General features: G+C 45.1%; 1 protein-coding gene across 9 annotated transcripts in view; it reads left to right on the forward strand.

Annotated features, from left to right (window-relative positions):
- The window catches only part of LOC111962599 (homeodomain-interacting protein kinase 2), a 158933-nt gene that overhangs the window by 15668 nt on the left and 121175 nt on the right, over nt 1-22090 (forward strand). For all 9 annotated transcript variants that reach the window (XM_070443145.1, XM_070443147.1, XM_070443148.1 and 6 more), the window contains exon 2: nt 18789-19956. In XM_070443145.1, coding sequence (XP_070299246.1) covers nt 18789-19956 — 1168 coding nt within the window. The remainder of the gene's footprint in view (nt 1-18788; nt 19957-22090) is intronic.

Below are 22090 nucleotides of genomic sequence, written 5' to 3' on the forward strand. Positions count from 1 at the left end.
CGGACGCCATGGCTTTACCTTCGTCTCTCCCGACCGTACGGGAGTTGTAGCGATGCGAACAAGATAGTAATTACTAGCGGATTGGATACCACGAAAATGGGGAGAAAAGTATAAAATTTGAAAAATAAAATAATAAAAAAGAAACACACTACCATTCAAAAAGTGTTGTGGTCACTTAGAAGATGTCTTGTTTTGTGAAAGAAAACAATTTTTTTGTCCATTAAAATAACATCAAAATTGATCAAGAAATACCAGTGTAACATTGTTTAATGTTGTAAATGGCTCATTGTAAGTGGAACGGCAGGAATTTTTTTTATGGAATCTCCAAGAAAGGTGGTATAGAGGCCCATTATCAGCGAACCATCACTCCGTGTTCCATGGCACGGTGTGTTAGCTAATCCAAGTTTATCATATTAAAAGTCTAATTTGGTCATTAGAAAACCTTTTGCAATTATGTTTCACACCTGAAAACTGTTGTCCTGATTAAAGAACCATAAACTGGCCCTTCTTTAAAACTGAAATTTGAGTACTGGAGCATCAGCATTTGTGGGTTCGATTACAGCGCCAAAATGGCCAGAAACAATACTTTTCTTCTGAAACTCGTCAGTTACTATTCTTGTTGACTGAAGAATGAAGGCTATTCCATGCGAAAATTCAAGAATGAAGAGACAATATTTGGCTCCCCCCCCAAAAGGGAACCCCCCCTGGGAAAAAAAAAGGAATCGGTACAGGACACTTTCACCGACGCAAATAATAGGCCTTTGCACATGTAGATTTCCATAAAAAATCAGCCTGTTTCCCAGTTACAATATCATTACAAGCCTAACCAATGTTACACTGTATTCTGATCAATTTGGAGTTATTAAATGGGACAAAAAATGTGATTTTCCTTTCATAAACAAGGACAATTTCTAATGCCGCCAAACCTTTTGAGAACGGGAGTGTAATGAAGCCGTGTTCCTTCCTCACCGGTGCTTTTAGGACTTTTGTTTTTGCTCATTCACTTTCTGAAAGAGACAAAGTCAGAGAGAGTTGAGGCCTCCGCCCTAGAAGCTGAATACGACCGTATTGGCTTGCAGACAGTGTGGTCACTAAATGCTGATGCTTGGCTATTTACATGGCGTGTGTTTAATTTGTTCTTTGATATAAACATTGAGTTGTTATTTTACCTGAAATGGACAAGGTCCTCTACTCCGACAATTAGTCCACACATAAAACGGTCAACCGAGTCGTTTCTAGTCATCTCTCCTCCTTCCAGGCTTTTTCTTCTCTGGACTTTATATTGCGATTGGCAACTTTCATAAATTAGGTGCATTACCGCCACCGACCTCGTTCGTCTTTCAGTCACCCATGTGGGTATAACCAATGAGGAGATGGCACGTGGGTACCTGCTTCTATAAACCAATGAGGAGATGGGAGAGGCAGGACTTGCAGCACGATYTGCGTCACAAATAGAACTGACTTCTATTTTAGCCCTTGGCAACGCAGACGCTCGTTGGCGCGCACGAGCAGTGTGGGTGCAATAATTGAATAATATAGATTTCTACATTTATTTTGCAACACTCGGGCACGCGACGCGAGCGGTGTAGTCAGGGTATAAGTTCCCTGGAACAGGAGCCCAGCTGCTAAATGACTCTGAAGCACCATGGCCCCTTCCTGCTCCTAAGCTCTGGTCCAACACCCTCCTCTGAAATATCACACACACAAGTCACCTGGGGAAGCATGTGTGCCATGACCTGCCCCGCCCCGCCCCTAAGTTCTATGTGATAGCAGAAACGATGGCGTGAGAAAAGGAAGAAGGRAAGGAAAGGCTAACCACATGTGGGGATGGATGTGCTCTGGTTAACCAAGCCCTCTTCCCAGAAAACGCTTCTGCTTAAAAACTTGCTTGAAAACACTATGCCTGCCTCTCTGCTGATTGGTCGCTGGGTGACTCATGAGGTCCGACTGGTTCCTCTGTGTTTGGGATTCAGTGTAGGACGAGGCAGCAACGCAGGACCAGGACTATGGGTGTCTGTCACGCACAAGACCTGCAGTGATCTGTGGACACACACACACACAGTAGTATTTGGTTATTTCCTGRCTGGGTGTTGAGACCAGGCTGGGCTGTATAGTGTGTCTCTTCTGAGTGGGAGTTGTACTGGAGTACAGGCATAGCTTAGAGCAGAGCTGTTGACCCCTGGGTTCCTCCTTGGCCCCTGTTAGAGCACACCCATACCCCATTAAACGCTCCTCCACGGTGGACTGGTTTTGGTTGGTGCTGCTTAATTAACAGGGCAGCACGGRTGGCCCTTAAATATACACGAGAGCTAACAKTAATAATCTGCATGTCAATCTCTCCTGGTTCAAMGTAGAGGAGAGATTGACTTCATCACCACTTGTATTTGTGAGAAGTATTGACATGTTGAATGCACTGAGCTSTCTGTTAAACTACTAGCACACAGCTCAGACACAAAATGCATACCCCACAAGACATGCCACCAGGTCTCTTCACAGTCCCCAAGTCCAGAACAGACTATGGAAGGTGCACAGTACTAAATAGAGCCATGACTACATGGAACTCTTTTCCACATTAAGTAATTCACGCAAGCAGTAAAATCAGATAAAAATACACCTTTTGGAACAACGGGAACTGTGAAGAGACACACACGGGCACAGACACACGCATACACACGCACATGATAACATACGCACCATAYACACACGTACACATAGATTGTGTGTTGTAGATATGTGGTAGTAGAGTAGTGGCCTGAGGGAACATACTTAATCTGTTGTGAAATGTTTTTAATTGTATATAACTGTCTTAATTTGGCATAATACAAAAAAATGTCTCAGAAACCACAACCAATGTTATTTATGTTCTGTTTCAAGTCTCTTTCTCTCTCTCTCTCTCCTTTCCTCTCTCTCTCTCTTCTCTTCTCTCTCTCTCTCTCTCTCTCCTCTCTCTCTCATCATCATCACTAGCGGGGCAAACCGTGACCAAGAATGGCAACTTGGTGACCCTCCATGGCCACTAGAACACTTAAGCCTCTCTCGTCTCCACATGAGACGCACCACTCATGCATTACGGACTGCTATCTCTTTTGTTTAAACTGATCAGTACGCCTCAGTTAAGAATATTGGGCGCATACAGCACAGGACGATCGAAACCACAGATATACAGACGTTGCCTCTCAGTATCTTAACACTTCGCGCACCGGCACTCGATTAACATACACGAGGACTGTCCCCAGGTTAATAGCTTTCATACAGCTGTCGCCCCTTCCTGTGTGAGAATCGCTCACCTCATTTCACGACTAGTCCTGAACATCATTAAACACGACTTCACGTTCATCTTGTTCTCTGCACTGCTGCGTCGAGCTACCACTCTCCACACTAGTATTTTATACCAAAGTGGACCTAATAACGCAGATGATCTATAAATGTATTTTTCTCTTAAATTGTGACTCTATGGGCCTGTCTATACATATTGACCCTCGCGCTCCACTCAGCCATAGCTAGCATCTATGCCCTCCTGTAGCTCGTGACTGCCCCAGTTACTACAATTGTTTGTATGGGTCGATACTAGGCCATCTCATAGTCATCAATTTCATGAGGCAGCCAACACTCGTCAGAGAATTCAGAGGACCTGCGAGCCTACTACCACTGATTCAATGATGCTGTCCGCCTCACTTTCTGAATCAGCAGACTTGGTCGAGCCAGGGCCTCACAGTCATCCTTCTTCGAGAAACAATAAACCCTTGTGAAGAACGAACTGAGACTCGACCCTGCAGGCAAGTCGCGACGACCTTCCTCAGATATCAGACTGCTCAGGGAAGTCATGAGTAACCCTGTCTTGCGCACGTCAGTGACCAGGCACTTGGCCCATTTGCAGTCCAGTACTGTCGCCTCGGAATATGTATGACATGACTGACCCTGCGCGATGCAGTAGCTTCTCAGTGCGCTCACTACATGATATCGCTGACGACCAGCGCGCTTTACGATACTCTATTCGCCACGTGATGATGTCCTCTTTCTTCACTCAGGGTTATGATGATATCTGACGTGCTGTCTCTCTCTCTCCACGGTAATCAGTAACTTAGCTTGATCTCAGCTGTTTGCTACTAATCTCCCACGCGCTCTTAAGCATACATTGTCAACTACAGTGGGTGGAGTGCGATCGAGAAGAGTGAGTTCATGAGATGTCTCTTGCTAGTGAGTGGCATTTTCTTCGAGGGTAGGTCTCAGCACTCATTGTCTCACTTGGGGTCAAGGCAGAGGTAATGAGAACCGCGCCCGTACCACGAACCTTAGTAGTACACTCAACTGCGCGTGCTTATTATTAATACTCAGATGGTAGTCTATTCCAGCACAGGGGAGTCGTTATGCTGTACTTGGAAGTCATCAAAGTATGCTTGGTACTCTTGTATTGCCAGGTCCAGCAGTCTTAGGTACATGATGTATAATCCCGAGAGTATCAGAGAAGTTGAGAGTTCGTATACTGATGGGCAGTACTCACCACTACGCAGACGAGCACAGGTTTTATGTACCGATCACTTCAGGGCTGGTGGGCATGCCTTGTTAAGACTTACATCCAAGGGAGATTTATGGAGACGAGAGCCAGAACTATGTAACTGCGTAACCGACAGAGAGTGAGTTTCTATCATGCGTGCACAGGGGCCCGTGTTAATCTGTAGAGTCGGAGAATATGTGACTCTGTAGGGTGCTCTGGGTGCGTCTTATGGAGATCTGGATACCAGAGTTCTCCTTGTTGCTACTCGTGATTGTGCTTATGTTCTCTCTGTGGAAGCTTGTAGTAGGTTGCATTATAACTTAGAGTAGGGTGGTCAAAGTTCTATCTTGGTGTAAGTGCGTATACTGCAGTAGAGGGAGTAATTGAGAGATAGAGCGAATCTATTCGGTACTGCTATCTGATAGGTTATAGTGATGTGTACCTGGACAATCGGGACAGATACTGTAGCGTCTACACAAAGTAGCTATACTGAATCTGTGCGTGTATCCAGAAGGGAGGGTAGCACTTCAATGGTTCATCACTTGTAGCTTGAGACCTGCTCAGCACGTTGATCTCTATGAATTGATCAAAGTTCCTGTACCCTGAGAAGGAGCCAGTCTGTTAGTCTCAGATTTCGATCTAGGGAGTGTTAATCTGCTACGTGAGAGAGACATTGCTGCTGATGGTGCGATGTTTTTACTCCCTTCGATGGAGTCTCATGTTGCACGCGTCTACTCTAGATGTGTAGCTGTTTATATGTCCGAGAAAGATTGTCGATCTTGAGATTCAGATACTTGCACGTATGAGTGATCGCCTTTGACCTTGCTCAGAAAGGATCTTTCATCTTGGTTCTCAGCGAGGTGGATGCTTTCTGCTACGTAAGTGACGCTTTCGTGTTTCCACTCAGATGTCGCTACGTTTCGCTCTCCCAGTATGTGGTCTCGTACCAGTCCGGTATCACTGAGAGATGCTCATTGTGTGTCTCTGCGTCCGAGAGGTATGCGTCATTGGTATTACCGCAGACAGGGTTGATGCAGAATCTTTCATGTCGTGTTAGCAGTAGAGAGGTCCCGTTCGTAGTGTTGTCTGTGCAGGTCACACGCGGGTGGTACCCGTGGATAGCGCTCACCAGGTTTGGTTGTAGCTCGAAGTATTGCAGTCTTCTGGTTGACGATGTAAGGACGTATGCTGTACCGTCACGCTCAGTCTAGTAACTTGTGGTAGAGGGCCAGTCTGTACCTTCTCGAGGCGACGGGTTCGGTTAGATTTAGAGCCGTCGCAGCAACTGCAAGTCCTGAACTTGCACCATAACGGAGTGAGGGCACACTCCTGTATTGAGCACAGTCCAAGTCACTTGCTACCAACAGCTCTTCATGATATCTTCAGTCAATGGCCAAGTCTGTACGGAAGCCAACAAGTGTTTACTGCATTGATGGGTACAGTGCTGTAGCGTGGATGGGACTGAAATCAGTTCTGAAGCTGCGCGAGAGGGAGCAAATAGCTGTACTCATGGTACGAGCAGCGATACCTCGTAAGGACTAATCTAGTTCTAGCTATCTACGTTACTCATGCTCCTGTATCTGTGACACGATGGAGTCTGTACTGCGCTGCGTGAGGGCACAAGTCTAATTTGTCCTCGCCAGTTCAAGCACTAGTCTACTGCCAGTCTAGCTCAGAGTACTGGGGAGGCACGCAGCTTCGCTCCTTGCTCTGTAGCTCTCAAATGAGGTACGCGTACCAGAGAGGGAACAGAGTCTCTACTGCGAGGAGGAAAGTGCCAAAGGCCCTGAATGCGAACCTGTGTAGCCACTGTAGTACATTGCCAGGCCCTTGAATACACCGTGCGAAGACAGACGACGTGAGATTAACAGAGGGTGGCGTGCAGGTCGTGTATCTGATGCAGAGCATCGTGTGGTGCATGCGACATGTCGCGAGTCTGGCGACGCTGCAGGCTTTACTTGCTGTGTCAGTCTCGGTACGCTGAACGGGACAGTGGCAGACTGTTTAGTCATGTCAACAGGTACAGGGAGTACCGGTCGAGGAGGAGGAGAGGATCGGGAGTTAACGAAGACGCGTTACTGGTATATGGAGGGACAGTCGGTATACTAGCAATGTTACGCTGGTGCGCGAGGGCATCCGTTCCGTACTTTGCGCTGCATCAGTGTCGGGAATCTCCTACCTGAGGATCGCTTCTTACTGGAGGTTACTTCCGGTGTTCTTCTGTGAGGCGTGAACATGTCTGCCAACCCATTGGCTCACTCACTACACCTCTAGTGCGCGCTGGGCAAAGAGTGTTTTGAATCGTGCTAGATGCACTTTACGAAATCTATAGCGTGGTGCTGTGCCTTGACTTTCGAGTTTCGTAAATATTGTTGTAAGAATTTTAACCTTTTGTTGTTTAATATGAACTTCATCAATCTTCACAGAGCGCCCCTGCCTTGTTTTGTCCTCCTCACTTGCGGAATATCTTGGTCTCTCTCTCTGTGAGGGAGGTATATGTGTTTGTGAAGCTAGTTCACCTTCTGTCGCTTACATTCTCAAAGAGGCTGAGACTCTATTTTTAGTTTGTTGTGCCTTGTAAATGTTTAAATTAAATCACTTCAACCGAACTACATGACAAATCAAGTGTACCTCGACTAAGGTTTTACCACACGCGATCTAGAGCAATAGTGACCAGCATAACTACATTCTCATTAAGAAGAAATGGACAAATATCCCATTTGGTGACATCATGAACATGATATACATACAAAACCTACCTCTTAGTAAAGTTCACTATGAAGCCTCTGTTCAACACTATCCCTTACACTTGACACTTCTCTCATACTCATCTTAGCCTACACCTGTCCCTCTCTCATCCTGTCCAGACCGGTCATGACCACCTAGTACGCCTCATTCATTCTCATAGATCGCTCAAGGCCTTCCCTCCCTCCCTCCTCCTCCCTCCCCTCCCTCGCCACCACACTATCTTCAAGGCACCTCAAATGAATAAACAGGACAGATAGGTTACCAACTGCCTGGTGCAACACAATGAATCCACCGCCTAATCCACAAAAGAGGTTAAAACCTACAATATAATCCAATACCACTACCGTATGTGCTCTATTATAGGGCTGAACTTTACATGTGAATAACAGCATAGTACTATCATTAGTCTAATCATATTATACACAAACAACTGCTGACCGCAGATAATTGTTAACTCGTATAGTCATCTAAGAGTGCAACGTGATCAGTGGCGCCTCACTCTTATATATTTAGTCTCATTCTCTATTTAAAGTATGGATATTTCTGAAATGCTATTGGGCATAACAGACGAGACCTTATGATTTTTATGATTGTAAGCTCTGTTATCTATCACTTGGAGAGCTGTAAGATTTTGTGGCGGTGTGGCGCTTGGACAGAGTCGGACGAATGGAGCAGCTACCAGCACAATCTACATGCCAACGATGTATATATCCCAACTCTGTGTGTAAGGTAGTGTGGTTGTGTTTGTTTTATATCCCATGTGCCTCACTCAGCATCGTTCGCTACTCATTCCACCATATCGCTGGTGGTTTCACAGAGAGCAAAGGGAATCTCAGAGGAGAGCATGGGCGCAGTAAACCACACCGACAAGCACTGCGTGGTTTACTATGGCCCTGATCGAAATCGGCTCGGTGCTGCTGGCATAGCCCATCCTACTCTACCAATCTTACCATATTATTTGGCTTATAGCGTTGTCGTTGCTCGCTGCTCCTGCTCGTGCGCTGTTGCTCGTGGTCGTGTTCGTCGCTGTGCTCGTGTGTGTGTCGCTTCGTGCTTGTGTGTCGTTTGTCTGTTGCTTGTGCTCGTGTGCCTGTGCCTGTGTTGCTCGTTGTGTTCTGCTGCGCTCTGTGTGTTCCTGTGCGTGTCGCTCGCCTTGTCTGTCGCTTCAGTCGCGAGACGTGCCTCTACTACCTTCACTCTTCTCTGACCCTTTGTTCCCTCTTTCTCGTTACGCTTCCTTCACTTACGTTCCTATTCTACCTACACCTACATATTGGTATCCAACAACAAACTTTAAATTTAAGGGCGCGAAGAGCTGACTGAACTCGAGACGAGTGGATTTGGAAGTAATAATCATTTTACACATTTAAGACGTTTTATGTATCAGTGTGCTAGACATCTCCCTATGAGTTTATAAGTCAGGGCCTCGCACGTAGAGTGATCTGCTCGTATAGATATGTTCAAACAGTGCGCGTGACGCAGAGAGACCTTGACAGTCCCATGGAACAGGTAGGAATTATCCTGCTACTCCACCTTCCAGTTCTAGTGATTCCACACTGCGATAGTTACCGAGTGTGTGCCAGCATACCGCGCCACCCGCACGCAAGACTAACGAGGCGGTTGTAAAGGCCCTAGTGTGTCCTGAAGTCGAGCACATGAGGCTGAACGTGACGCGCTGTGCTATATACATGTCGCGGCTCGGATCCGTTCCGAACAGTCAAATATGTTCCTCCAATGGATCATTCTTCTTTCTCAACGTACAGCATTTTCGCGCTCAGTACGACCAAAAGCAGCACGGGTCAGTGCCTGCAGGGTTTGATGGGTGAGTGGGGGGAGAATGAATGATCCTTTGGTGTCTTTTGTTTGCCGGCGTAAAGGAGATCCCTCGTGCTCTCTAAGCCTGACTTAACCACATATAGGCCAACGAGCACGGAGGAGACGAAAAAGAGGAGTCTCATGATCCTTAGCCTGCACACAATACAAGATAATCAGTTGTGCCTAAATGGACCTCAATGGACCTTGATGGGACACAGGCCAGGCAGGCCAGCCCCCGCCCCCCACCGTCCTGTCATTGCTAGGGAACCGTAACATCTCGTTGGAAATAAACAACGGTCAGGCGAGGTGAGCACAGCGCGTCTTCAGGCCGTGGCTCGAAAAATACAGTACAACACGCCGTACCATCTCGGCTGACACACAACATCAGCAGAACCCAGTGATGACACATCAGGGGAGCAATATAATACTATTCATGGACTGAGGTAGCCGCAGACTTTATGAGTGTATACGCCGTTGACTTATAAGCATTGATCTATGGAGCTCTCCGCTTGTAATAGCTAGCGGTTTGAGAGAAAGAGATCAAGGAGCCGTAGGAGGGGAAACTTTGAGAGACGCTCGATGCGCCCACAGACTACGGTTCACTTCTTCTCGCTCTAATCATTACCGGTTGTTCTGCTTGACTGAGAGAGAAGGAGATTGACCTACCGGCAGATCAACAGGAGAGGAAAAGGAAGGAAAGATGAAGGAAGGTAAAGCAAGTGTAAGAAGCGTAAGAGGAAGGAACGAAAAGACAAGGATGAGGAGCGAAGTCGATAAGGAAGGAACGAAGGTGAAGGGAATATGTATATAAGGCAAGGCAAAGACACAGGCACAAGGTAAGGAAAGGAGAAGGGACACCATGGCGGACGAAATAGGTCACACGGAGCAGGAGAACTGCCGGGACATGAGACTGTCCGGGAGTCAAGACAGTGCGGAGCAGAACGCGCATGTTCCAATGGATAATGGGTAATAGTAAACTGGCAAGGCAATCGTACGCGTCCTTTGAATCCAGTAGTCCAGCTTGTACATCCTGCTATCATTTCAGGCAGTTTGATGGGACAATGCAAAGTGCTGTACAAATTCTCGTCATCGCTATCATGATTATGGACAGTAGGAGTTACAACTCTTTTCAGCAGAACATTGGAACTTCTTCATTGGGTTTCTAATACATTCAGCAGAGGGTTAGTTCTCCCTATGACCAAGGGAAGAGTCAACCAGAAAGGCCTGTATGTGTATTCCGCCTCCTCTCTAGAGAAAGAGTCAACCAGAGCCTGTATGTGTATTCCTCCTCTCCTCTAGAGAAGAGTCAACCAGAAGGCCTGTATGTGTATTCCTCCTCTCTCTCTAGAGAAGAGTCAACCAGAAGGCCTGTATGTGTATTCCTCTCCTCTAGAGAAGAGTCAACCAGAAGGCCTGTATGTGTATTCCTCCTCTCCTCTAGAGAAGAGTCACCAGCAAGGCCTGTATGTGTATTCCTCCCTCCTTAGAGAAGAGTCAACCAGACGCTGTATGTGTATTCCTCCTCTCCTCTAGAGAAGAGTCAACCAGAAGGCCTGTATGTGTATTCCTCGCATGCTCCACCTAGAGAATGATGTCACCAAGAAGGCTGCTTAGGGTATGTTATTCCCTCCTCCTCTCTCTAGAGAAGAGTCAACCAGAAGGCCTGTATGTGTTGATCCTTCACTGCTTCTCTAGAGAAGAGTCAACACAGAAGGCCTGTAATGTGTATCCCTCCTCCTCTACGAGAAAGAACGCCAACGGAGCGCACTGTTATGGTGGTATTTCGCTCCTCTCTCTCTAGAGAAGAGGTCAACCAGAAGGCCTTATGTGTATTCCTCCCCTCATCTAGAGAAGAGTCAACCAGAAGGCCTGTGATGTGCTATTCCTCCTCTCCTTGGCCAAAGGAGAAGATCTTAGTCAAGCCTAGTAATGGCCTTGTATTTCCTTTTTGTTAGGGGCCTCCAACCAAACCAACCAAAAGAAGGGATATAAGATCAACAGAAGGTTCGCACAATGTAGTGTGAGGTAGTTTCCTCACTCGTCCTACTTTAGCACGAGAATTTGATGTCAATTCCAGAAGGTGAGCCTGTATGTTGTGTAACTATTCCCCCTCCTCTAGGAGAAGAAATTCGAACCAATGCAGGCCCTGTGTATGATTCTCATGGGTCTCACTCTCCTAACTCATGAGACAGATGTCAACCAGGTATATGGCCTGTATGTGTATTTGCTCGACACTATACTTCTCTTACGTGAGAACGATGGTTCCACCAGTATATAAGTGAGTCTCAAAATCTATGGTATAGCCTTGGTTTAAGATTTGTTCCCTCACTTCGTAATTCATTCTTAAGTATTATAATTAGCTCTATTGGGTTCATCTTAGCGAGAAGATCTGTATGTGTATTCCTCCTCTCTCGCGGTCATAGAGAATGGAGAAAGTCGAAGTTCCAGTAACTTCTTATATTGACCGGGTGATAGTGGTTGCCATTCACATAGCCGATCGTAAAGGACTGTATGTGTATTCTCCTCTTCTCCAGCGAAGAGTCAACCAGAATAAGGCTCTCGCTATGTCTGAATCTGCCTCTCCTCTGAGAAGAGTCAACCAGCAGGCCTGTAACTATGTTGCCTAATATTTCCGGGTGGCCCTCTCCTCTAGAGCAAGTAGTAACCCAGAAGGCCTGGTATGTGTATTACCTTCAAATGGCAATTGCCTCTCTAGAGGAAGAATCAACACCGTATGGGCCCCTGTATGTGTATTCCTTCCCTTTGCTAACCTCACTAGAAATGTAGTCGATAAACCAGAGGCTGTATGTGTTTATTTACCTCCACTCTTCCCAAGAAGAGTCAACCCCCAGAAAGGCCTGCTAAGTGTGAGGTTCCTCCCTCATACTATGAAAGAAAGTCCAACCAGAAGGAACCTAGTATTAGTGTATATCTTACTACCGCTTCACTCTCGAGAAGAGTCCACCACAGCAGGCTCTGTTATGTGTTTATACTCCTCTTCTCTCAGAGACCCCGAATGTCAATCGGGCAGAAGGCCTGTGGTGAATTATTTCCTTCCTCTCCTCTGAGAAGAAGAGTAGACCAGAAGGCCTGTATGTGTATTAACTCCTCTTCTATAGAGAAAGAGTCAACCAGTAAGGTCCTGTTATGCTGTACTTCCTCCTCTCCCTCTAGAAGACAGAGTCAACCACCGACATAGGCCTGTATGTGTATCCTTTTTCCTCTCTCTCTAGAGAAGAGTCAACCCTAATGTAGAGCCTGATGTGTTATTGCACTCCTCTCCCTCTAGAGAATAGTCAACCCAGAAGGCTCTGTAGTCGTGATATTCCTTCCCGGTCTTCCCCATCGGAAGGATCGAACACAGAAGGCCTGCTCATGTGTACTTCTCTCTCCACTCCTGCTAAGAGAAGAGTCAACCCAGAAGGCCCTCGAATGTGTATTCCCTCTTCTTCTCTCATTAGATAAGAGTCAACCAGTAAGGCCTTGTTATGCATATCCCCTCTCTCCTTAGAGAAGAGTCAACAGAGGTCCGTAGTGATCTCAGAACGGTCACCAGCCTGTATGTTGGTATCCTCCCCTCCTCTAGAGAAGAGTCTAACAGAAGGCCTGTACGGTTATTTACCTTTATGCATCCTCAACACTTCCTACCCTCTTACTACGAGGAGATCCAACAGACCCAGGCCATGTTGTGCTGAATTGACTTACTAACCACTCCTTCTTAGAGAAAGAAGATCAACCCAGAAAAGAGAGACTGTATGTTGTATACTCCTCCCGCTTAAACCTCTAGTAGAAAGACGTCCACCAGGAGACGAAACCATGCTATGTGACACATCCTCCCTCACTCCTCTCACGAAGCATGTTCCAAACCAGATTAGGTCTCGTGGTACTGTGTACTATCCGCCTCTCCCTCTTTACGAGAATAGATACAACCACACCAGAAGCCCAGCCTGGTTAATATGTTGTTTATTACCCATCACTAATTCCTTCTACGAGAAGAGTTCAAACCAAGAAGGCCTCGTATGTTTGTAGGTACGCTCCCATCCTCTAGAGGAAGAGTCTCACCCAGAAAGAGCCTGTATGTGTATCCGCGGTGCCTCTGTCCTCCCAAGTAGAAGAGTCAACTAGAAGGCCTGTATGTGTATTCCGCCTCTCCCCTTCTAGAAGTGAAAGAGCTCCACCAGGACATGCTGTATGTGTATCCCTCAGCCTCAATCCTCTATGTAGAAAACAACGCCCAGTCAATCTCATAAGGGCCTGTAGTGTATTCCGTGCCCTCTCCTCTCTATGGAGAAACGAACAGGTAAGGAGCCTGTATTGTATTCTCCCTCCTCTAAGAGAGAGTCAACTACCAGAAGGCCTAAGTTGATGGTATTCCTCTCTTTCCCTCTAAGAGAAGAGTCAACAGATAGGCCTGTATGTGTATTCCTCCCTCCTCTAGAGAAGAGTCAACCAGAAAGGCCTGTATGTGTATGTCCTCTCGCCTCCCCATCGTAGAGAAGGAAGTACAACGCAGTATAGGCCCCTCTGTATGTGTATTCCTCCACTCTTCAATCCAGAGAAGAGTCACCAGAAAGGCCTGTATGTGTATTCCTCCCCTCCTCTAGAGAAGATCAACCAAGAAGGCCTGTATGTGTATTCTCCCCTCCTCTAGAGAAGAGTGCCGTGCTGTTCGGCACATTGTCATTTGAGCCCAACCAATATAAAATAGCTTCTAATGTTGATTTCATACATTGTAACAATAATGACATCATGAGAAGTGCCGCTAGTGTTCAGACCAGAGATTCACTTTATTCATCCTATTTATTGAGTATCAGTTATCGGCTGATACGATACAGCGTTAAAAGGTCAATATCAGCCGATAATATCTGTGTTCCGATATATTGTAAGCTAGAGTGTAATGGTCCTGCGTGTAGCTGGTGTAGAGAGTCAKGCGCAGGACAGCARATATGAGTAATCAACGTACTTTACTCAAAATTACAAAAATACAAAGTAACATCACGAGCCCACAAAAACGGACCGATGTACAAAGATCAATCACTCACAAACAAAACATGTGGAACAGAGGGTTAAATAATAAACAAGTAATTGGTTGAGTGAAGCCAGGTGTGAAAGACAAAGACAGAACAAATGGAAAATGAAAAGTGGATCGGTGGTGGCTAGAAGGCCGGTGACGTCGACCGCCGAACGCCGCCCGAACAAGGAGAGGGACCGACTTCGGCGGAAGTCGTGACATAGAGACTTATATTTCCCTCACTAACTTTAAGTATCAGCTGTCAGAGCAGCTTACCGATCACTGCACCAGTACACAGCCCATCTGTAAATAGCCCATCCAACTACCTCATCCCAATACTGTTATTTATTTTTGCTCTTTTGCACCCCAGTTTCTCTACTTGCACATCATCATCATCATCTGCTCATCTATCACTCCAGTGTTAATGCTAAATTGTAATTATTTCGCCACTATGGCCTATTTATTGCCTTACCTCCCCAATCTTACTACATTTGCACACACAGTATATAGATCTTTCTATTGTGTTATTGACTGTACGTTTGATTTTCCCATGTGTAACTCTGTGGTGTTGTTTGTGTCGCAATGCTTTGCTTTATCTTGGCCAGGTCAGAGTTATAAATGAGAACTTGTTCTCAACTAGCTTACCTGGTTAAATAAAGGTGAAATATATATTTTTAAATATTGATCTGGTACTAGTTGTCATGCACACCACAATACAGGTCTTAATTAAAACAGCCAAGCACACAGGACCTAGTCAGTCAGTAACCAGACCATCCCTCCCTCCCTCCATCCCACCCACCCACCCTCTCACCCTCGGCCTCCCGCGCAGAATAGCCTTGATCTGCCTAAAAAGCAGATTAACTAGCCTTTGACAGAGRACATAATCCCCCCTAAAGACATTGACCATTTCCACTTCAGCATGCTGCTTCTAAACAGTGAGAAATTCCCCTGTGGTTTTCTGCTAAATTGCAGTGCGCTGAACACACCATGCTCTATGAGGTATATTAAATGGAGGACCAGGCTACTTAAGGCATTTTAACATTGTAAACGTGAAAACAATGGGCCCTTTACAGTTTGCATTTGGCACTAAGTTCAGAAATGAAAATAAACTTCATAAGTGGAATTAAGAAGTTGTGTAGACTACAATGTTAGTTTAAATATAAAGGTGAACAGTAAACCACAGAGAAAGGGAGATGGTTGTTAAGATTTCAGGGTTCAGATCACAGACAGTTTTGAACTTAAGCGGTGATTCAATAATGATTAATTAGTTCTGACATTCCAATGAAGTACAATTGTGCGTATTGTTACCTAAGCATGTTGTTCAGAGATAATATTCCAGCCATTTGACCCCAACTGTTTGTTCATTTAATTACTTTTCTGCGTTCGCCACAGGCACAGGCAAGTCAGTTACTCTTTATTCAACCCTTCAATTGTATTAACCGTGTAACCTTCCCAGCTCCCATAGTTTCCCTAGTGAGTCATGGATACATTAAAGGCCATGGCTACGGTTACAGAGTTTTCGCCCATATAAAAATACAAATAAATATGTTTTACCTTTATTTAATCAGGGAGTCATTTTGCAACATTTGGTTAAAAATCAGGCCTTGTTTTTTTTGCCCATACCGTGCAGCCCTACATGGCAGTGTGGAAATGATCTCAGATGAATGGAAATGCAGGAAATGTGTTTTGGTTTAAGTTGAATTGAACAGTATAAAACAATCAGAATGGAGAAAGACTCATTGAAATCACATAGCATGTATGTGTTGCCACCCTAGGATCACATAATGTCTAAAAACCTATTTGTCATTATGGGGTATTGTGTGTGTAGATTGATGAGGGAAAACAACTATTTAATACATTTTAGAACAAGGCTGTAACGTATCAAAATGTGGAAAAAGTCAAGGGATCTGAATACTTTCTGAATGCATGTGTCACGTAAAGAGAGAAAGGGTTTTTCCTAAACAAATGRGGGATTTCAGTAACACAACTTTTCAGTCAGAAATGGCTGTAATTATGTGGTAATTATGTTATTTGTAATTATGTTATAAACACTGTTTTGTGGTGGTCGCTGCAGTATGGAGGAGRGAGACAACGGGTGCTAGTCACACAGTCACTCACTGTCTTTTTTATTTAACACAGCGCAGCAAGTCTGAGCAGGCCCGGCACAATCAAATCAATTGCGATCGGACTCCCTCTGGTAAAATCATCAGACAAGCTCAGTGCATATAGTTGATTTGAATCCAACACATAGGATGTGTCTATATATGGAAAAATACACATTTAAAAATCCTGACCAATCGATTGGTCAGAAGAACAGATGACTTTTGGTCGACCAAGATTATATTTAGTCGGGGACAGCCCTAGTTTGGACACTGACAACAGAACAGTAACCAACAGGAGTCAATGACTAATAGCTAACGTCAGATTGAGGAAGATTTTTGATGGCGTTGGCGCCGCTTTGGAAAGGGCAGTTACAGCTTGAGCCTAGTGCCGTAAACCAAAAGCTGCTTGGCCGATGCTGTTACTGTTGGTCATCCATAATCATGGCAATGTAATCCTGGAATTTGACACCACGATCAGAGCAGTAGGCCATTGCTCCTACTGTAGTATCTGATTATCCTCCCATAGTTTTCCAGTCAGTCTCACACAGCAGCACCAGCACCGCTGACGGTGACTAGTGACTACGCCAATGCCAACGTGGCCAAATTATTTTTAGCATGAAAGTCTCCACCAAAGTGGTGGGTAATCCGAGCAGTGACATCTGGCCCTGGTGGCTTATGCGATTAGCATAGTGCCTTGCTCCTAATAACCCAGCGGACGGTCTTCATTACTCCCTCCATCCACATGTTTTGCCATCCCAGGGCATAGAGGGGGCCAGAGAGGGGCATGTAGGGGTGTAGGGTAAACCTTACGCAAGAGGAGTAGTGTGGTAAAGCAAATGCCCCTAGTAATATGCTTTATCAACTAACCTACAGCCTACAGGCATCGGATTCGCTGTGCAGCATTAAGGTTAAGACCAGATGACTATTATGATGACCAGTGTCCCTAGCTATACTACCAGACATCTGGTAGGAGGAAAGGGAGGAGAGGAGAGAGGAAAGGAGATGGAGGAGTAGGAGAGAAGGAGATAGTGGAAGAGGTGGAGGAGAAGGAGGGGGAGAGAAGGAGAGAGTGGAAGAGATGGAGGAGAAGGATGAGGAGGAGGAGCAGGAGGGTGAGGAGGAAGAGGGAAAGAGAGGAGGAGATGGCCAGATTTGTAGTGAATGAATCATCATTCAGAACTCAGAAGGCTAATAATGACAGAGTGACTAAGTATGTCTCCTCCCTCTGCCCCCTGTCCCCAACACACCCCTGAATCATCATGGAACTCCTCCAAAACGTTTGGAAAACGTTTTCCTCGTTAGTCCCCTTCACAACCTCTTCTCTTCAAGGTCACTGTGTGTTTAGTCATCTATAAGGAGACAGGAAAACAGGATTGGTTTTAGTTAAGTGGAGGCAGGATGRCTCATAATAATGGCTGGAAATAGAATGTAAATAGAATGGCATCAAACATGGAAACCATGTGTTTGATGTATTTGATACCATTCCACCTATTCCTCTCCAGTCATTACCACAAGCCCGTCCTCCCCAATTAAGGTGCCACCAACCTCCTGTGTTTTAGCCATGTAGGCTAGGGCTATGTATAATATGCTGATTGTGTGCATGCACGGGTGTGTGTTAGGATTTTGAGTGTCTGTGTTTGTGGATTTAGTCTGGATTTAAAAATGTGATATGCATGTGAGTGAAGATGTACACAGGTGGTAAATCGTAAATTTGTTAGTACACTAATTTGGGGTACATTGGAGACTGTTATATATCAGTACCGAGGCCTGCATGTAAGCCGGCTTGTGCTGTAACAGTAATTTCAGTGCTACAAACAGGCCTGTTTGAGAGGGTTATTTTTGGGCCGTTGTTTGCTTGGAGAAGCTTATTCTGAGGCAGGCAGTTCCCATGAGCTCAGTGCCTTGCAGTTTTCGCTTTTGCTTGTTGTCTTCAGGATCTGAGGTTGAGACGGAGTTCAAATGCTTCTCTGTTGTTTCGAAAATAGAAGAGTCTTTTTTTCTCTTTCTCTCTCTCTCTTTCAAGCTGATTGTGTACCAACAAATGCAGGGTCTGGGTTGTCATTTTGCTTTTTGCTGAGGAAATTGCTATCATTCCTTGAGAGTCACGCAAYTTTCGAAGGGCTCGTTTTGGTGCACATTTCTGCATTCTCTGAGTTCCCTATGAAGAGTATTATTAGAGCTCTGTTTACATTAGTCCAGATGGGGACTGAAGAGAAAAGGCAATTCCTCTGCATACATCAACGGTCTAGATAGTCACCATTCAAACACAAAGTTCCTGTTTAAACATCATATACTGTATATCCTATAGTCAAGCACGTTACAATACTGTATAGTTTTAAAACATATACAGACATCTATTTTTCTCTTGCAATGAGTAGCATACATAATACGTCATTCTGAAAAGTCGCCTTAAAGAGTGAAATAACCAATGTGATTTTAAGTTTTTAGTTTGTGTTGTTGAGTAAGACATTGATACGTCAACATGGGCCTAGTCGGCCCTGACATAAGCGCTCTTTATTTAAAGAAGCCACTCGTGTTTCAAGCACTGTCTCAAATTCCTACCGCTCACTTTCTGTCTCTCTCCCGCTCCCTTCTCCCCTCCTCTCCTCTCTTACAGGTATGGCCTCGCAAGTGCAAGTCTTGTCCCCTCACACTCTCCAGTCAAGTGCCTTCTTTAGCGTGAAGAAGCTGAAGGTGGAGCAGAGTTCATACTGGGATATGACAGGGTACGGCACACACAGCAAAGTCGTCTACAACCAGAACAGCAAGCAGCATTTGTCCCAAGCCACCTCTCTGGGAATCAACTCCTCTCTGCCCTACGAGCAGCCTGCGCTCATCTTCCCGGCGAGTGCAGGGAAAATTGTGGTTGCCTCGGCTAGCAGTACCTCAGGCATTACAGGGCCTCTGGGGACTCTGTTGAGCTTGGGCGGTAGCGGTAGTGGTAGCGGCGGTGGAGGCAGTAGCAGTAGCGGAGGAGGAAGCGGTGGAGCAGTCCACAACCTGACCCGTCGCAGCACCGTCAGCCTGCTGGACACCTACCAGCGATGCGGGCTTAAGCGTAAGAGTGAGGAGCTCGACAACAGCAACAGCAGCGTGACGATCATCGAGGAGCACGGCGGCAGCACAACGATGATCCAGAACGCAGCCAGCGGGGCCACGGTGGCCATCGCCACGGCAACGGCCACATCGACAGCCACCTCCAAGAACAGTGGTTCCAACAATGAAGGGGACTACCAGTTGGTGCARCACGAGGTGGTCTGCTCCATGACCAACACCTACGAGGTGCTAGAGTTCTTGGGCAGAGGCACCTTTGGCCAAGTGGTAAAGTGTTGGAAGAGGGGCACCAACGAGATTGTGGCCATCAAGATCCTGAAGAACCACCCATCGTACGCGCGCCAGGGCCAGATCGAGGTGAGCATCCTGGCCCGGTTGAGCACAGAGAGTGCAGACGACTACAACTTTGTGCGTGCCTACGAGTGCTTCCAGCACAAGAACCATACATGCCTGGTGTTCGAGATGCTGGAGCAGAACCTGTACGACTTCCTCAAGCAGAACAAGTTCAGTCCGCTGCCGTTGAAGTACATTAGGCCAGTCTTACAGCAGGTGGCCACAGCTCTGATGAAGCTCAAGAGCCTGGGCCTGATCCACGCTGACCTGAAGCCAGAGAACATCATGTTGGTGGACCCCTCCAGGCAGCCCTACCGAGTCAAGGTCATTGACTTTGGCTCAGCCAGCCACGTGTCCAAAGCCGTGTGCTCCACCTACCTGCAGTCCAGATACTACAGGTAAGAGCAGTTTCTTTCAACTTGAATTAACCAGGAAATCTCGTTATGATAAGAAGACCTATTTCCTAAGAGAGACCTGGCAAGTTTAATAAAAAATAGGGTTTGAATTAGAGGTCGACCGATTAATCGGAATGACCGATTAATCGGAATGGSCGATTAATTAGGGCCGATTTCAAGTTTTCATAACAATCGGATATCGGTATTTTTGGACACCGATTTAGCCGATTATTATTATTTTTTTGTATTTTTTTTACACCTTTATTTAATCTTTATTTAACTAGGAAAGTCAGTTAAGAACACATTCTTATTTTCAATGACGGCCTAGGAACGGTGGGTTAACTGCCTCGTTCAGGGGCAGAATGACAGATTTTCACCTTGTCAGCTCGGGGGATTCAATTTTGCAACCTTACAGTTAACTAGTCCAACGCAATAAYGACCTGCACTCCACAAGGAGACTGACTGCCTGTTACGCGAATGCAGTAAGCCAAGGTAAGTTGCTAGCTAGCATTAAACTTATATTATAAGAAACAATCAATCAATCATAATCACTAGTTAACTACACATGGTTGATGATATTACTAGATATTATCTAGCGTGTCCTGCGTTGCATATAATCTGACTGAGCATACAAGCATACAAGTGAAATGCATACAACCCGAAGTGAAATGGCTAGCTAGTTAGCGTGCGCTAATAGCGTTTCAAACGTCACTCGCTCTGAGCCTTGGAGTGGTTGTTCCCCTTGCTCTGCATGGGTAACGCTGCTTCGAGGGTGGCTGTTGTCGTTGTGTTCCTGGTTCGAGCCCAGGGAGGAGCGAGGAGAGGGACGGAAGCTATACTGTTACACTGGCAATACTAAAGTGCCTATAAGAACATCCAATAGTCAAAGGTTAATGAAATACAAATGGTATAGAGGGAAATATAGTCCTATAATTCCTATAATAACTACACCCTAAAACTTCTTACCTGGGAATATTGAAGACTCATGTTAAAAGGAACCACCAGCTTTCATATGTTCTCATGTTCTGAGCAAGGAACTTAAACGTTAGCTTTCTTACATGGCACATATTGCACTTTTACTTTCTTCTCCAGCACTTTGTTTTTGCATTATTTAAACCAAATTGAACATGTTTCATTATTTATTTGAGGCTAAATTGATTTATTGATGTATTATATTAAGTTAAAATAAGTGTTCATTCAGTATTGTTGTAATTGTCATTATTACAAATAATAAAAAATAAAAAAATAGGCAGATTAATTGGTATCGGCTTTTTGGTCCTCCAATAATCGGTATCGGTATCGGCGTTGAAAAATCATAATCGGTCGACCTCTAGTTTGAATAGGTTTACAGACGGGACAGATTTGTCAAGGGGAGGTAGATGTTTCTTTACAAATTTGTTCTCCTCCTTGATTGTTTCAATATCACAGTGCTTTGTGCATCGTGTGTKATTTACCGGTTGGTTTATTGGAATGTTTTCCTAGTTGGTCTCAGTGTTTGGACCAAGGCTCTTGCTCTGGGCTCTGTTTTTCTGCTCTGTGCCAGTCTTATGAGCTGTAGTTGGTTAGGGTCTCTCCTTCTCAATTTMAATTTAAGGGCTTTATTGGCATGGGAAACATATGTTTACATTGCCAAAGCAAGTGAAATAAATAATAAACAAAAGTGAAATAAACAAAAAAAAWATACAGTTACACTCACAAAAGTTCCAAAATAATAAAGACATTTCAAATGTCATATTATGTCTATGGTGTAATGATGTGCAAATAGTTAAAGTACAAAAGGGAAAATAAATCAACATAAATATGGGTTGTATTTACAATGGTGTTTGTTCTTCACTGGTTGCCCTTTTCTTGTGGCAACAGGTCACAAATCTTGCTGCTGTGATTGGACAATGTGGTATTTAACCCAATAGATATGAGAATTTATCAAAATTGGATTTGTTTTCAAATTCTTTGTGGTTCTGTGTAATCTGAGGGAAATACAGTGCCTTGCAAAAGTATTCACCCCCTTGGCATTTTTCCTATTTTGTTGCATTACAACCTGTAATTTAAATAGATTTTTATTTGGATTTTATGTAATGGACATACACAAAATAGTCCAAATTAGTGATGTGAAATGACAAAAATTACTTGTTTCAGA

This window comes from Salvelinus sp. IW2-2015, linkage group LG4q.1:29 (genome assembly GCF_002910315.2).
Source record: "Salvelinus sp. IW2-2015 linkage group LG4q.1:29, ASM291031v2, whole genome shotgun sequence".
Lineage (NCBI taxonomy): Eukaryota > Metazoa > Chordata > Actinopteri > Salmoniformes > Salmonidae > Salvelinus > Salvelinus sp. IW2-2015.